The following is a 15,966-nucleotide window of genomic DNA, read 5'->3' on the forward strand; positions in this document are numbered from 1 at the left end:
GTATAGCTCGTTGGAGTAAAAAACACCGCTTTTTGCTGTTTTTTCACTCCATCGGGCAACTTTTTAAGTAAGACCTAAAACTTCCTATGCAATATTTCAATGTAAAAAATAATTATATATCAGAAAATAGGAGGCTTTAAAATGACTCTGTACCAAACATAAAGTTTCTAGCACCAAAGAACAAATAGTTCTCTGAATTATCTTTTCAACGGTATATGGTTTGTTAGATTCGAAGCATTGGTTGGAAAATTGGAAACTCTTAGGTTCCATCTAAACGGGGGTGTTCGAATAAACGAAGGGGTTGGAAAAGTTTCGAACAATTAACAAGCGGGGGGGTGGCGTGTATTTGGAACCTAAAAGAAATGTTTTGGTAAAAAAACAGCCTTTTCGCCGATTATTATATGTCTTTCTAACGTATGACAGTAACTTTTTCGAGAAAATTATGTTTGGTTTCCACACTCCACGACCCTACTGGGTCTATTTACCGACAATCCCTAGCCTAGAAATCTAAGCTAGTTTGATTTCAGTCACTAGGATAAATCTGATGGTAAGTTGATAACTGTATTCCAAGGCTTAAAATTTGTAAATATAAAAATCTTTAAATTAAAGTGCCTATATCGCCATTAGCATTGTGAATACGGGCCGGGGTACTAGGGTTGTGAGCTGACGGGGGGGGGGGGGGTGCCGCCGACTTTCGACCTTTGGACACTTACCAGGACTAAAAAGGAGAAAACAAAGGTAAATTTTGAGCATTTTACGAGCCTTAACGGGACAAATTTGACCAATTTTGACCAAATTTCGATCTTGCAGGGGATAAAAAGCTGAAATTATACTATTTTTCCGATCCTTAATGGGACTGAAATTTGATTTTCTGAGTTTTCCAACCCTTAACGCACGGGACTTTGGGGATCCAAAAAAGATACCCTTAAGGGCGGCACATACTGTACTGTACTCCATTTGCCTAAGTACCCCCCCCCCCCGGATACGAAACAACCCCCTCAAAAATGTGTAAATGAAAATGGCGCGAAGAAGCTCATAGATAAAGTTGTGGAGCAACACTCTGTAATGACCGATATTGATGATATTCTCACTACTTTCTTCTTCCATGTAGGTCGATTTTTGATGGTGATGTCAGTTTTGTATTTTTTTAGTTGCTCAGTTGCTCAGTTCGAGTTCGATTTTGCAGCTTTTTATACTAACAACTACCAGACTATCTTTCGCAGACAGGTCACTGAGATTCCTTGACAGAATGCACTTTGATGGACTCAAAGCATGGTTTTCATCTAGTGTTTCTGATGACAACAAAGATCTTTGGGGTAAGCTATTGAAACTATTTCAAATTCTACAATAAAACAACATTTCATGGAAAAGGTGAGAAAAGTACGACCCACTAACAGCACTGTCTGCAATTTCTTGATAGTCAACTGTTGCGTTTGCCTTCCTAAAGGTCTCCAGCTGGAAAGGTCTAGTTCAAGGAATATTTTGGCGAGTTCGCATTCACAGCGCCACAATTAAAAAAATCAAAACCGCACTCATAAAAAAGTTACATTTACATCTTTTTTTTACCATTTTTTGCCTAGACATTATAGTAAACATACCGTCAACTGCTCCAACTTAGGACTATTGGTCGAAACATGGGACTGAATGATATCTGGCCTGTATTTTCACTTACTGTTAAATCTCTTTGACAACAAATTTGTTTTGATACTTCTACCAAGTTTATCAGCCACGCCACACTTTCTGTCATAACATGTCACGATAACTTTCACTGATAGTGCGCCCTTTTTAACTTTTTGTTTTCATTCAAAATGACCGGACGCCGATTGGAGAATTAGAGAACACCCGCGCCTAACCGCCTATCGCCCGATGGGATAAACAAATAACGAGTGTGTAACTTGCTGCGTGAGTGAAGTCAAACGCTCCATCGTTTTTGATGGAGTTGTTCTTCTTCGTTCCAGACACTCTTGTATGTTCCACTACAGATTTTTTTCATTTTTCAATTTAAAAGCCTACTCGGTGCAAAAGAGAAATAATGTATTTTTTAATACGCCCTTCATTAACTCAAATCAAATGACTTTGGAGGTTCGGTGAAATGGTGGCCGAATTGCCGTCCCATGTTTTGTCAGATAGTCTCAAGTTAGAGGAGGTTGACGGTAGTAGGTATAAGCAGATTGCCTGTAATTGGCTGCAACGGTAGAAAGATCTCCAACTTTCAACAATGAGAGAACAAACATTTAAAAAAAACTAAATTAACCAGTGCATTTTTTATTTTTCTCCTTCTTAATCTTCAATAAAGCACTCAAAGTTGAATTAAGCACATAAGATATCCTTATAACCGTGAAATGCTGTTCGCGCTTTTGCTATAAGGTGGAGAGCATGACAACAAACTTGCCTTCTGTTGGCTGATCATATTGGGCATTCTGGCATTACCACCCTCAAAGCAGTGGGCGCCTTTATCTTTCCGCAACTTCGTTCACCACTTTAAATGAATTAACAATAGATCCAAATGGGTGCCCTCGTCAAAAAGATAGTTGTCTTCTATGGACAATGGTAGAAAAATTGAGTTTATAAGTGTCATTTAGTTTTTGCTGGCTGACAGGTTAGCAGGATCCTGGATGGCTTCAAGGTTGGATTCCCATGTTCCCATTATATCAAGTGGGAAAGTCTGGGTGACTGGATTAATCAGACTCAAATTTTTATGTTCAAGCCAAATTTTATGAAAATAGCTCAGAATAAATATAAATAAAATGATAATAAAGAATAAATCTTTCTTCTACTTTTGACTTGTTATAAGGTGGCTTTGTATGCCAAAGTTCATCTTTATATTAATTGGTTTTAGAGATACTTATGAAACTAGCCCAAACACCCAATTTTTAAAAATTCCTCAGAAAGATCAACGTGGTTATTGTAGAGGAAGAAGGCAAGTAATTTTTAACAAGCAGATCAAGTGTAACTTGACAAAGGGTTATTGCTCATGCTCATGCCTTGCTCATTAAACCTCTATGTCAGAACCTTTTTTAGATTTTATAGATTTTTAACATACGGTTTTAAGACGGTATAACTTTTAAATATTTTCATTTTTATTCTAATTTATTAAATTTTATGTTGTAGGTCCACATCAGCTATGTCTGCCCTTTTGTAACCTATGTTATCAAATAAATGAAATTAAAAAAATGAAAAATAATTTTTGATGGGACACAAAATATTGGCTAGTAAATTATTTAAAACAACACTGCTTTCTGATCTTTTTTTCTTATTTTATCACCTTTTGCTAATCACAATGTCATGTTGAATAATTAAAAACTCCATCACACATTGATGCATCATTATTATAAGTGAGCCTAATTTTTTTCTTGTCATTGTTTTGATGCTGGAGTTTTTAAAGGGATAATCAGATGGTTTCCAGGATTGAGATATTTCAATACAAAACTTTGAAGTGGAATATCCTGACACAGACTCGTACCAGTTGACAAAATTCAATCACGTTTTCCCATGTATAAGAACAGGTATACTTAAATCTTAGACTATCCCTTTAATTATTCAACATGATTTGTAAAAGATCTTTTTATTTATTGCCAAGAAGTTTTATTTTCAAATTCTTGCACTAATTGGAGGTATCGTTTATCTCCTCTTTGTCTTTCATGCAATGCTAAATAATAACTCACAAAAGGACCTTAGAGTTTCTTGAAGTTACCAAATTTGTTTTGTTTATCTCCTTAAGAATGATATCTTTCTTTTGCTTTGTTAAGGCTCATTTATGAGCGTAAAGAAAGTTATGGGTAATGTTAAAATAATACTCAAAAGGGGCTTCTGAATCCACTTTTTTAACTCTAGTGATGTTAGCTGTTCTTCAAAGATGTTGAAACAAGTGTGAAAATCATAAGAGCGAGATCAAGTCAAATGCTAATAATTTCCCCAACTAAAGTGAAAATCTTCCTTTTTCGTTTACCTAATTGTTTGTAGTTTATTCATTTTTCGTTAGCATTTTTGAAGCTCCTGTGAAAAATTATAGTAAAGTCCCTTAAAATTTTCAGTTTGAGGTTGCTTAATATCAAACTTTTCAAAGAAAGTAAGTGATTATGAAAAAGGTCCTATAAGCTGGGACCAGAATTTTTTCAAAGTTAAAACATAATTTATTGACGAGTTCTTTTTTAAGACTACATTCATTGGAATTCAATACTTTCTTAACCTATACATAATATTGTGATGCTGTGAAGTCGCATTTGAAGAATTGACCATTGTTCATAACCTGCATAAATCGTGTACGAAATTGTCACAAATTAACCGGGAAAAAAGTACAAATAAAAACCTCGAATTAACGAATTTGGAAATGTGGACATCCCTAAATCCACAATGAAACATTTTGGTAAAAAAAAGGTCTTGTGCTAGAAAACACCATTGTTTTTCGAACAAAAATATTTGAAGAGGATTTTTCATTTGTCACTTTCCGGGTTTTTTGGTTCGAGTTTTTTGTTTATAAATTAGAAAGTATTTTACGTAGATTTTAACCTGAATGCTAAAACTTTTTTCTTCTGATATCTTTGTAAACCTGACTATTTTCATACCTAATGATCTTTTGAGGGTCGATAAAAACCTAGAAATATGAAGACTTGAGAAAATTTGAATAAATCTTTTCATCATCAGATGTTCTCTTTTTCTTTCTCGACAGTTTCGAATGGAGGAAAGTTGAGCCGAACCATCCAGCTGGCGAAATACATCTTCAGTGACGACCTTCATGTTCCTGATACTGTAAAGTATGATGCATTCGTAAACGACCTCAAATACTTGTTTTTGTTGAATAAATGAAGTTCTTTTTGGATTTTTGCCTTTCTATAACTTCTTTGGACAATTAAGTATTCCTTAAAATGTCAGGAATGTCTCCCTTTTAAACTTTGATAGTTCAGACAATCCATACATAATGTTTTCAGTTTAATATTGTTAAAAATATTGAAACATTTTAGATAAATCAAGTAAAGGCTTGGGGACACGAGAAGTTTTTTTTTGCGTTGGTGCAATGCAACATGTTCCATCCCACCAACCTGAAACGCTTTCTCGTGTCTCCATTCCATCTTCCTTTCTACCAATAACAGTGAAATCTCACTTTTGTCCCAGGGTAAAAATCAGCGTGTCTTTTGGGTATTTCCCTCACTTTTTGTCACATGAAACAAAAAAGAAACCATGGGACAGACACTTTTTTCTTGTGTTGGTGGGATGGAGCATTTTGCATTGCACCAATGCGAAAAAGACTTCTCGTGTCCTCAAGCCTTAAATATATTTTCTTTTTGTTTTGTAAGATTGGCAAACAGCCTACATCTTACTTATTTCTGAAAAATTATTGATTATTGATTTTTGATATCCTGTGCAATCAGAAAAAATGTGAGCAGGGGCTCTAAGCTTGAATTTTACAATGTCAAGTATTTTTGAATTCATTGGTTTATTTCTTCAGGATTCTGCGTGAGGTGAAAGAGAAGAAGTTTGTCATCTTCAAGTCAACTTGGATTGTAGATTGTTTGGGAAGAGATTCGTCGTCATGCCAATCGATCGAACACTATCTCCTTCTCCCTCCTCAAGCAGAAGAAGCGACAGGTTCGTAGCTCTCATCACAAGTGGAAATGAAATTATCGGGCGAAGCAGGAAAAAGAATTTCAGTATCTTTTTCTCATCCATGAAATATTTTCATAGTTCGAGCCCCACTTCCCAGATTATTATCTGCATTCTTGTAAAAATTTTACTTCCTATAAATTCAAGTACTTTATACAAAGGAGAATGATCACGCTCCATGTTTATTCCCTGAATTCAAAATCACCCTGTGTCATCAGAAAGCAAAATTCATCATGGAATAACTTTGAAAAAACTAATGTAAAATGATGATCTTCAAATTTGTTTTCTTTTTCACTCAGACGACACGGTGAACGAAGAAGAAGATGAGATCGAGACTTCCCAAGATTCTTTACATGGTGGAGATAATATTGCCTCTTCTCCAAAACCTTTATACGACGGAGATAAAACTACGGAATACCCAAAAAGAAGATGTCTCAGTCCCATCGAAATCAATAACAAACTTGGAAAGGTATTGCACGTTATTTATTGTTAAAATTTGTTCGTTCGTTCGTTCGTTCGTTCGTTCGTTCGTTCGTTCGTTCGTTCGTTCGTTCGTTCGTTCGTTCGTTCGTTCGTTCGTTCGTTCGTTCGTTCGTTCGTTCGTTCGTTCGTTCGTTCGTTCGTTCGTTCGTTCGTTCGTTCGTTCGTTCGTTCGTTCGTTCGTTCGTTCACTTATTAAGCTATAAATCAGTCAATCAGTCAATCGTCTAAAAACATTGAAGGAAATCGGAACATCGAAAAAAATCATCTATTCGGATTTCTTCGCATTCATTCGAATGACCTGTAAAAAAACCAACGTTGCAAATAATGCAAATAAATCGAGTTTTCTGTATTGTATTTATTGTATACTGTTAAACAAATTCTGATTCAAAAGTTAAAAGGAGATTCGCTATTAATTCTCCTTCACTGTCATATCATTTAACAGGAAAACCTCAATCATTTTGCAACCAGCCCACTAACATCCCATCCACCAAATGTTGTCATCAGTCCCATAAGGTCACAAATGATGTCACAGAATTGCGTCACTATGACGTCACCAATCTCACCTGACGTCATAGATGGTGATTTGTTGAAAAGTTCACAAAAATCGAAGCGAGAGACGTTGGAAAAACATCGTGAGATGATTGAGAAGAAACAAATGGCCGTCAATTCTTCTTCAACTCCAGCCGCGTTTCTGTACGGTGCTTTCGCAGGTCAGTCTTTCAAATTATTATCAATTTCTCAATTATAATACTGTTTGTTTCACATTAAAGTACCTAGCTCCTACCCTTTAGCACCTTTTACTTCAATGATGCACTTGAAAAGTGGGCTGAAACAATATTTTGTCATATTCTAAAAACTTTGAATAAGAAAGCTTTTAAGTTTTCTTAGAACCTCAATTTAAACTTGAACACCTTATTTGATACACCCGGTATAAAACTTTTTGAAAAAGACTGCAGCTAGAGTTCTCTTTTCCTTTCTTTGCAGGCTTTCCCCATCTGGACGACTTGGTCATTCCGACTGCAAAATTGACGGATTTTCTGGTGGACAAAGATGGCTGTCAAGTGAAACTTCGAATGTGAAAGACATTGAACTGTTTTTTTATCGCTTGTCTTGACCTACCTGGTTTAAAAATGGTTAAAAGAGAATTTGTTATAATGAGCTGATGATGTTTTGACCCACGTTGATGATACACGAAACCATTTAAAGTAACAAGCCCCGCCCCCGATGGTTCCTTTGAGGGAACTGTTTATGCAAATGAAATGCTATTGTAGTTCTAATTTTCCGGCCCAGCCTATTTTTTAAGACCTGAGGGTCGACATCTGCTCGTGACGTATTCATCCCCTCACCCGCTCACCCTGTTACACGGAAAGAGTTTTTTATCCGATGATATCGGAGAGTTAGCTTTTCTTCTTTCTCTTAACCACGGCATTGGAAAAAGCACTATTTTAGATCCTCATTAAAATTTATCGCTTCCTGGTGTTGTTCCTGATTTGACCTGGTTTCATTCAATTGCTCAAGTGATGGGTCTTGCAACCCCTTTCAGGACCAAAGTCCTAGACTGATATGTATATTTTCAATTTTGTGCAATTATTTATTAGATTATTTATGGCAAACTTTATATTATGGTTATTATTTTTTGGTCATGTTGAAATAGAACCGATTCGAATTCGATAAGAATTTATTTTGTTTAAATCATTACCTTTGTAGAGCTTTTCATTTCAGGGAAAAGTCTCAATATTGAAATAAGGAGAAGGCATCTCATTTTTTAATTGATCTTCTATCACTTAAAAATCTAAAACGACTAAAATAATAATTCAAGCAACAGAATCAGCAAAGCAAAATTCCTTATGCGTTGAAGTTTGATTCAATCCATTTTCTTCTTTTGAGCAAAGTATTCTTTCGGAGTAATTTTGAATGGTTCCTCTATACCTGAAATCGTTTTCAGAGAGAGAGCTCACCAACAAACGCATTAACAATACACGATATTAATAGACCCTGATCTTATCTATCTTTAATATCCACTCCTCCGTCAATTGCCACTTAATCATAATAAAATTCCACACTTTCTCGGCTCCTTTGTTATCTTAGACGTTAGATAGACCATCTTATGACGTTTCCCAACGTTGTTGCACGAAACCGTCCGTCTACACGACATCACGAACGTCACCTAAAGGAGCGGTCGGCAAAAGCGTGATCATTTCACACCCGTTTGGTGTTTGAAATCTCTTTAATGTTTGAATGTCTGGTTTGAATCTGGTCAGTTCTCTCAATATTTCTCCATACATGGTTAAATCTACAGATCGTATCTTGTCCAAATATTCCATTTCTCGTAAAGTGAGTTGTGAATGGACTCGATCGGAGAGTGACTTCTTGGGGAAGAACTTGGGATAGTACACCCAGAATAGTGATTTTGAGATTGTAAACAAAGTGTGAAGGAGACCGAGAATGGAAGTGATAACACCAACCAAGAAGAAAAACCAGAGAATGATGAAGATGTATTGATATCTGATGTTTTGACTGATCTCGCAAATCACTTTATGCCTGAAATGAAAAATAAAAGACTTGTTACTGTCCTTGGATTGCCAAAACGGTAAGGAAAAGAATCAACAGGAGTGAAAACCAAATTTGATCTAACATTATCAGCTATGCTATTTCATTAGCATTTGAAAGCACTAGGATAACAATCCCCTGTGATTCTCGCTTGGGGAGAGAGATTCACCTGGTAGTTTTAGGTAATAGCATGTGAAAAGAGCTTCAAGCTATTCTAGTATACATTTTACGCACTACCAAACTTTACTTATATGGGACATAACGAGAAAGGACGAACCAGAAGATAAAATGCAAGTCCTTACTTGTCAACATAAATACCACGTTTGTCATGTAACGCTTCATGAATATCACACATTCCAACGGATGGTAAAAAATAATCGCCTGGTTTGGGCGCTTGTCTTTTCACGATGTCATGCGCAATGTGATTGGGGTAGTTGTTCCATTTGATCCAATTGATACCGTACGATAGAAACCGGCCGTCCATGACGTAGTCCGTCAACGCGAATCCCGTTACGTTCACCAAGATGAATAGTAACTAAGGGAGTGATGAGAAATAAATTACTTTTATTAAGAAGGACATTTTCAGCCTCTTTCGTCAAGAAAAGATAATCTCCTAGCAGATTCTGAGTCTCCAACATGGCACGTAATTCTAAAGGCAATGGCTCCGTAAGAGAATGAATCTGCCCTGGTTGGTGCACCGCTTCAATCTTTTTCATCCAGATTTGGGATGAATATTAAGGGCTCTGACCATAGTCAGAAAATTAATTTTAGTATCTGAACATGAAAGTTATGTTTTAGATTCTTTAACACTTTTAACAAAGAATTGCCTTTATAAATTGCTTTTTAATCAAATCCCTTAAGAGTAATTAAGAACTTAATTGCAAAAATGACGTTATGAACTTTAAAAAGACGTTAATAATATGTTGCATCACCTTCTTTTATAAAAAGTCCTAAGTTTTAATGGGTAATTAACCTTTTTGTTTCAAAGTTTTTTCAAACTGTCCGCAAAGAATTGAACTATTTTAAATTTTGCGGAAAATTTTTCTAAAAAGATGTGTCAAAAGTTATGACTGTTTTTTTAAGCAAAATCCAGATGGAAAATTGATGAAAATCCACTATTTTGAAGATTTTGAGACAAAGAAGCATTTACAAAAATTTTCCGCAAAAATTTTTATTGTTCGGTAAAAGATACACCATCTACTGCGAAAATCTTTTCAAAATATTTTTGCTTCGCCGAAACTAAGCTCTTCAAAGTTGAAATACTCTTCCTCGCAAAAGTCTTCATTTTCTTCTTCATCAAATTTTTTCAATGCAATTTTTGAATTTTCAGATTCAGGAATAGTTTGTCTAACAGAAAATGTATAACATGCCATAGTTTTGTTGGTTACATCAGTCAGAAAACACATTTTAAACACGGCAATTATGAAAAATTCACTATGGTCAGAGCCCTTAAATGAGCTTTTGATAGGGTGCGCGGTGATCAAAACATAAACATTAGACGAGAGACATTAAAGATACTGGATTCAATAGCTAAATAGTGTTAATATGAAGGCAAACTTTGAACAACTCACCCTAACAAATATATTGAACCAGATAATCAACTTCATCTTGATTTTCGAATTGATTTTATAATTGAAATAATTGTTGGCAATCTTATCAACATCTTTGAGAACGCCACCTCTGACGGTGTCCACCAGAGAGATCATATCAGCGTTGCCAAGTTTGAAGACGATGTAAGGAAAGAAGTAAAAGATGGCCAGACTGCACACATAAAATGGAACCCATTGGTAGTGTAAAAAGTACCTGGAAAAAAAATAACAGAATTCATCATCAACTTTTTTCATAAAGAACTTAGACTGTTGGCATTCTTCAACGGATTTGTGATCCTCATATACTACTCGTACCTCTACGATTCAGACAATTAACCCTTTTAAGGACTTCTACAGTCTTAGAGCACTTTAAAACATGCAGTGTGGGAAAGGAGAAATCCGACTTTGCTGTCCAATATTTGGACAGCATGTATTCTAGAGGGAAATATTCCCTATCTGAGAGATAATATCTTTGGAATGAACACGTTTAAGGGGTGTACTCGACATTCAGAAAACTTTATTATTTATTTTTAGAACTAAATTACTGGTGATGATATGAAATATCGAAACATGTTTTAAAATAAGAATTGATATGCTTTGGTTAAGTTACCTGACTATGTTGTATTATTGACTTTGCTATTAACCCCCGGGGGGAGTACTAACTTTACGAGGTGACGGGTATACCCGAGCCGAAAATCGAAAATCGACCCTTTGAGAGACAAAATTTTGGTGATTTTAGGACCCTTTGAGAGACTTTTTCCTAAATTTTCGTCCATTTTTTCCAAATTTTGGTTTGATTTACACCAAATTTTGGTCAAAATTTTTGATTTTCGTGATTTTGGGACCCTTTCAGAGACTAACTTTTGAATTTGTACCCCTTTGAGAGACTTTTGAGGAACGAGAAAAGGTACCCTTATGGCTGGCACATACCCGGCACCCATTTTGCCTAAGTACCCCCCCCCCCGGGTATCAACCCTTTCAGTCCCAAAGCTTGGCACTTTTGAGAAAAAGATTTCAAAAGTTTTGCACCGGCGGGGAAGGCGGTTTCGGAAGTACCCGCTACAAGGTTCCGTGTGGGGCTGAATGGTTAAAGAAGTAAGAAACTAGCATCCACCCTTATCAAGTTTGGCAATTAAATGGATCAATTTAGCCAAAAAGATTTCTTGAGAACAAGAGCTTACCTTCGTATCATAGGGATGCATTCATAATTCTTACCGCCAGCTCGATCAACGGTTGAGCACAACAATCCTACCAAATGAAACGAGAAAGGAAAAACTAAGACATTTCTTTTTTGTCAACAACTTGATAATTGAAATAGCTTTATTAAAGTTTGCAAACCCTGTCTCACTGACTCAGTGATGCTGATTGCTGTATCAGAAATGGAAAGGTAAGGTCCATTTCGAAGGATGGGAACACGATGCTTCAATGATCAGAGATAGTCAGGAAAAAAAGATCAGTATCAGTCTTTGGGTCTAAAATTGAAACAGGGAAAAGTGTTGTTAGTTGTCAAAAGTGATTTCCACACCGAACAATCAATTAAGTCATTACCTTTGCGATTCACTCCATTGTAGCCAGTATACTCAGGAATTCCATAATACGAAGATTCGTTTAGTTTTGTGTGCATCTCATGGTAAATGTAAAAACCTTGAATCCAACACGTCTCTTGGACGAATTCTTTCGACATATCAAGTCTATTGCTAACCATGCAGTTTAACTTATCATTGAAATAGCTAAAAGCCATGACCAGAGAGGACACGATAAATAGTTTTGGCATGAAGATGCGAGTGTATTGATCACTGGCTGTGTCATAACGTGATTTGGATTTCCAGGAGATGACCTCCCAAACAGATTCGGTTAAAGCATGCATGGATCTACTGCAAAGAGAAAAGAAACAAAATTTCAGTCTCATTTTTCTGACTCTCTGTTTGAAGAGTAGGTTTCAATAAGTCATACCAAACCTTTTTAACTCATTCTACCTTCCTCTTAATTAGATAAAAAGCTCACAAACATCTTCTTTTCTTTGGCACGCCACTAAGCTTATTACAATTTCGGTAAGACCGAAACTTTCCCAAAATATGCTAGAAAAATCGTACCCACAATAATAATTGTCCCCTTATGAAATTTCTTAAATGACAAACCTTCTATACAGTAGTAAAAAGTTTTGCATCTAGATTGACTTTACAAACTTTCTGACTGACTTCATGAAAAACAAATGTCTTTACAAAAAGCGAACGTTTGTGAAAAATCTTTCCTAAACTTAAAACCGTTAATTGAAATAGTACTGGTGAAGCAAATTATAAAAGGTTTAATAAAAGGTCAAAATAATCTAAATACTTTGTCTCTCTGTCTGTTTACCTGTCTAGATTTGTCGGTTAAAAAGAAATTGAGTAAAGCAAAATCCCCTCAGATACAATGTATTAAATTGATTTTGGGAAAGGTTAGGCAAAATGAAGAAGTGAAAAAATATGTTTTACGCTTTGCAGTTCATTTCCTTAGAGTTGTGTTCGATGTTTCCTCATTGTTTTTGGTCGAGCAAAATATTGTGATGATTAAAGGGTCACCAATTAATTTGATGGAAATCTCATCCAACAAAGTCTTGAATCAAAAAATTGTCAAAAAATGAAGGACTTCTCGTTAATGTTAATTTTCTTCTTCTTTGTTTTTCTGCTTCACCGCTAATAATTCAAGATTGAAGAAGTTTTCAAAAAATTGACGGACGTCTAATTAACCCTTCCTTCAAAAATCTTCTTTTTTTTGGTGTTTTTAAATTTTAATGTCACAGTAACAAAAGAAGAAAAGAAAAGTAAAAATGAAAAAAGTTTTTCTCATTCAAGGTAAATGGGTGTGATGCTTTTCTTTTTTAGTGTTGTCAAGGTGCTTCAAGTTGACAATAAATTCGTTCGTAAAACTTTCATATATATTCTTTGGAATAAATTTACTACATTCCGAAAATGCTACAGACAGTCCAAGCACAGATTTTATATTGTTTTTTTGAGCTGGAAAGGTTATCAGTAAAATTAGCCATTAATCTTCATGCAAAAGAGCGGCTTTTATAAAAAAGATGATTAATGGAGCTATTCATTAGAAATTCACTCTTTAATCTTTTGACGTCAAAAATTAAGTTGCTTTGGTTTTCAGGGAAACTGCATTATATTACCCTTCAGCCATTGCTTTGTTCGTCACCCACCCAAACATTTTTATGCTGACTTCACGTTTTTGGTCCTTGGCTGACGGTCAGTCGGGATCACTGTATATGGAAAGGCAACTATTGCCTTAACGGGGAATATTTCCCGAACGGGAAAACCTTTTTCATGTAGTGGTAGCGACTGACGGTGTGAATTAACAATTCTCTAACTTGACATCCTCGTGTCACAGACCCGACGGGACCCCAAACCTACTAACAAAATTGGCCAATTTTTCTTCCTGGTAAAAAAATACCCTACAATTTCAATTGAATTTCATTTGGAATTCAGTGTAAAATATTGTCAAAAACCATTTCTGCTGGATTTTTTAAGCGTAGAACAACAAAATTTCTGTCCCCTTTAAGACTTTATAGAAATTTTTATCTCCGCTATGGGAAAAGTTATAAGAAAAGGGCTATGAGGCAGGAGTGTTTCAAGCCTTCCCTAAAAAACCTGATCCTTTTTGCATATTCCACCCACATCTTACGCACATATATTCCACCCATCTTACGCACTTATATATGTTATGATCTCGGTCATGAACTCTGATGTTCTTCTCAACTGAAAAAAATGTTGGGCAAATAACTAAATTTACCTTATCAATCGAACGACAAACATTAGTGTTTCAGCAGAATTATTCTCGACGTGCGGACCATACCATATTAAATTCTACCCAAGCTTGTTTTTCTTATCCTGGCAACGCCGTCAAAAATCGGTCAGGAAGAAGTACTACTGACACGAAGTGAAGAATACGAAACTTCAAGTATCAGATCCGATTGGAAAGTAATTAAAATCTTTTATTGAAAGGATAATGACTCTTAATGACCAAAAACATCAATTCTTATTCACTTTCATTTTCTAATATTCTTTTTCATTTGATTGTTATTTTTCTGATAGTCGATGTAACATATATCAATACTTTTACAGTATCAAAGAATAGCCTTCAAATAGGTGTATCATTTGAACATTTCATTATTTTTCTGACTGTTTTCGATCTCGGATTTTCATCTTTCAACTTCCTGGCACCGCTGTGGCTCAGTTCTAAATAGCAAACCACAAAAGGGGGACATGAAATCTTTTCCGAGATTCATATTTAATTATTCAACATAAAAGACCTATAACCCTTACATCTCAACCGAGATTTTTCAACAACAAAAAACTCCATTGCTACTATTTGATAAAAAGTCAGTTTTTCTTCAATCTCACTACCAGCTAACCTACACCAATGCATCCATAAATGAAATGGATGAAAATTTAAAATGAAGGTACTGCTCACTCTTAAATTTTTAGTATGTTGTTAAACTATAAAACTATAAAACTAGTGGGGTTGCATATTTATGTTAGCCCATGATGGGGTCGCGAGTTTATGTATTTGCACTTCTGAGAATGGTGGAATGACTGAAGTGGTTTGTGGAATAACCTGCATTTTGACCTGTGAAATCGGGTGCTTGTTTACCGTTGTCCTTAGTCAATAAAGAATTAGACAAATCAGAAGCTAACCATCTCTGTCGCAGAAAAACACATAAACTCGGTACTAACTTTAACAGTGGACAGAAAAGACTTTAGAGTAGGTGACATAGGACCTTACCTGAATGAAGCAAAAGAAATAAAACTTGTGATTCCTTTATTGTACATAAACTAAATGCTCTGTACTCGTAACGTATGACATGTTGAAGAAAATAGATCTCGTGTTTGAAGGAAGTGTCTTTCATTCTTTATGAAGATGCTTTCCTAAAATGTTTTCTATTCGAAGAATCTCACAAAATATCGTGAAAAATCTTAAAACACAAATGTGTGAGCAGGTTTCTTTATAGAAGTTTTGCAAAAGAAAACAATTTGTTAATGAAATGTAGAAGAGGTGTGAACGAATTGCATTATGGGAAATGGGACGAACTTACTTGCTTTTGCTCGGATGTTGGTTTGCCGACATCTTTCTTCATCGTCTTGTCAATATGATTTTTGAAAATTTGTGGAGAAAAAACTCTTTTTCAAACTATAAAACCCGGGGGGGGTACTAGGGCAAAATGGGTTACGGGGATGCTCCGCTGGTCAGGGTACCTTTTTTAACCTCCACGAGTCCCTGGTAGGGTCGCAAAAACACCAAAATAGAAAAATCAGTCCCTCGTAGGGTGCCTATTTTTGGAAAATTTGGGGAAAAAGTAGAAAATTTGAGAAAATTTTGGAATTTCAGTCCCATTCAGGGTCACTTTTTTCGCAAATTTCGAGTCCCACGTAGGGTCCATTTTTCGAACCTCGGCGGAGCACCCCCGTCGGTCGACAAGGGTAGTACCCCCCCCGGGCTATAAAAGTCTCCGCGAAGAAAAATACATTATTTTTTGGATGAATAGACCAAAATGAGATTCAAAAAAGGTATATTTTACAACCCTTCTTTGAACGAAATAGTCTGGTAATTAAATTATAAATTTGAAATGGCTATTGGGATGGGGCCCATTTTACTGAAGATTGGGGGAAGAACATGAACGCATTTATTGTTTCGGAAAATAAGAAAAAGTACAAAAGGACACAAATAAAAACAAGTCAAGAAAGTGATACAATGCAGA

The 15,966-nt window shown here is 35.6% G+C and overlaps 2 protein-coding genes across 6 annotated transcripts; one reads left to right on the forward strand and one right to left on the reverse strand.

The window, feature by feature from the left end:
• Positions 1 to 1,144: 1,144 nt before the first annotated feature.
• Positions 1,145 to 7,259, forward strand: LOC136797967 (uncharacterized). The gene is made up of 6 exons (XM_067054544.1): positions 1,145 to 1,316; positions 4,670 to 4,754; positions 5,447 to 5,586; positions 5,901 to 6,070; positions 6,527 to 6,794; positions 7,069 to 7,259. The coding sequence occupies exons 1-6, from the start codon at positions 1,250 to 1,252 to the stop codon at positions 7,161 to 7,163; spliced, it is 825 nt and encodes a 274-aa protein (XP_066910645.1). The 5' UTR covers positions 1,145 to 1,249; the 3' UTR covers positions 7,164 to 7,259.
• A 583-nt stretch (positions 7,260 to 7,842) lies between these two features.
• On the reverse strand, positions 7,843 to 15,362 carry LOC136797969 (innexin inx3-like). 5 transcript variants are annotated; one of them, XM_067054546.1, is made up of 6 exons: positions 15,304 to 15,362; positions 11,772 to 12,097; positions 11,405 to 11,471; positions 10,206 to 10,437; positions 8,937 to 9,169; positions 7,843 to 8,625 (listed from the first exon to the last, which is right to left on the reverse strand). In XM_067054546.1, exons 1-6 carry the CDS (start codon positions 15,333 to 15,335, stop codon positions 8,229 to 8,231), a joined length of 1,287 nt encoding a protein of 428 aa, XP_066910647.1. In that variant the 5' UTR covers positions 15,336 to 15,362; the 3' UTR covers positions 7,843 to 8,228. The 5 variants fall into 5 exon arrangements, with proteins under 5 accessions (XP_066910647.1, XP_066910646.1, XP_066910649.1 ...); XM_067054545.1 differs by lacking the exon at positions 15,304 to 15,362 and adding an exon at positions 14,994 to 15,112; XM_067054548.1 differs by lacking the exon at positions 15,304 to 15,362 and adding an exon at positions 14,001 to 14,144.
• Between the last annotated feature and the right edge of the window lie 604 nt (positions 15,363 to 15,966).

The sequence above is a fragment of the Clytia hemisphaerica genome, unplaced genomic scaffold (genome assembly GCF_902728285.1).
Source record: "Clytia hemisphaerica strain Z4C2 unplaced genomic scaffold, Clytia hemisphaerica genome assembly, whole genome shotgun sequence".
Classification (NCBI taxonomy): domain Eukaryota; kingdom Metazoa; phylum Cnidaria; class Hydrozoa; order Leptothecata; family Clytiidae; genus Clytia; species Clytia hemisphaerica.

Bases quoted from the DNA above. Each gene is read 5' to 3' on its own strand.
- LOC136797967 (XM_067054544.1), top strand. From the start codon at position 1,250: ATGCACTTTGATGGACTCAAAGCATGGTTTTCATCTAGTGTTTCTGAT. The intron at 4,755-5,446 runs GTATGATGCATT...TTATTTCTTCAG, and splicing joins CATGTTCCTGATACTGTAAA to GATTCTGCGTGAGGTGAAAG. The intron at 6,071-6,526 runs GTATTGCACGTT...ATCATTTAACAG, and splicing joins TCAATAACAAACTTGGAAAG to GAAAACCTCAATCATTTTGC.
- LOC136797969 (XM_067054545.1), bottom strand. From the start codon at position 15,040: ATGTACAATAAAGGAATCACAAGTTTTATTTCTTTTGCTTCATTCAG. The intron at 11,472-11,771 runs GTAATGACTTAA...TTCATTTGGTAG, and splicing joins CAATGGAGTGAATCGCAAAG to GATTGTTGTGCTCAACCGTT. The intron at 8,626-8,936 runs GTAAGGACTTGC...TTTTCATTTCAG, and splicing joins CGTGGTATTTATGTTGACAA to GCATAAAGTGATTTGCGAGA.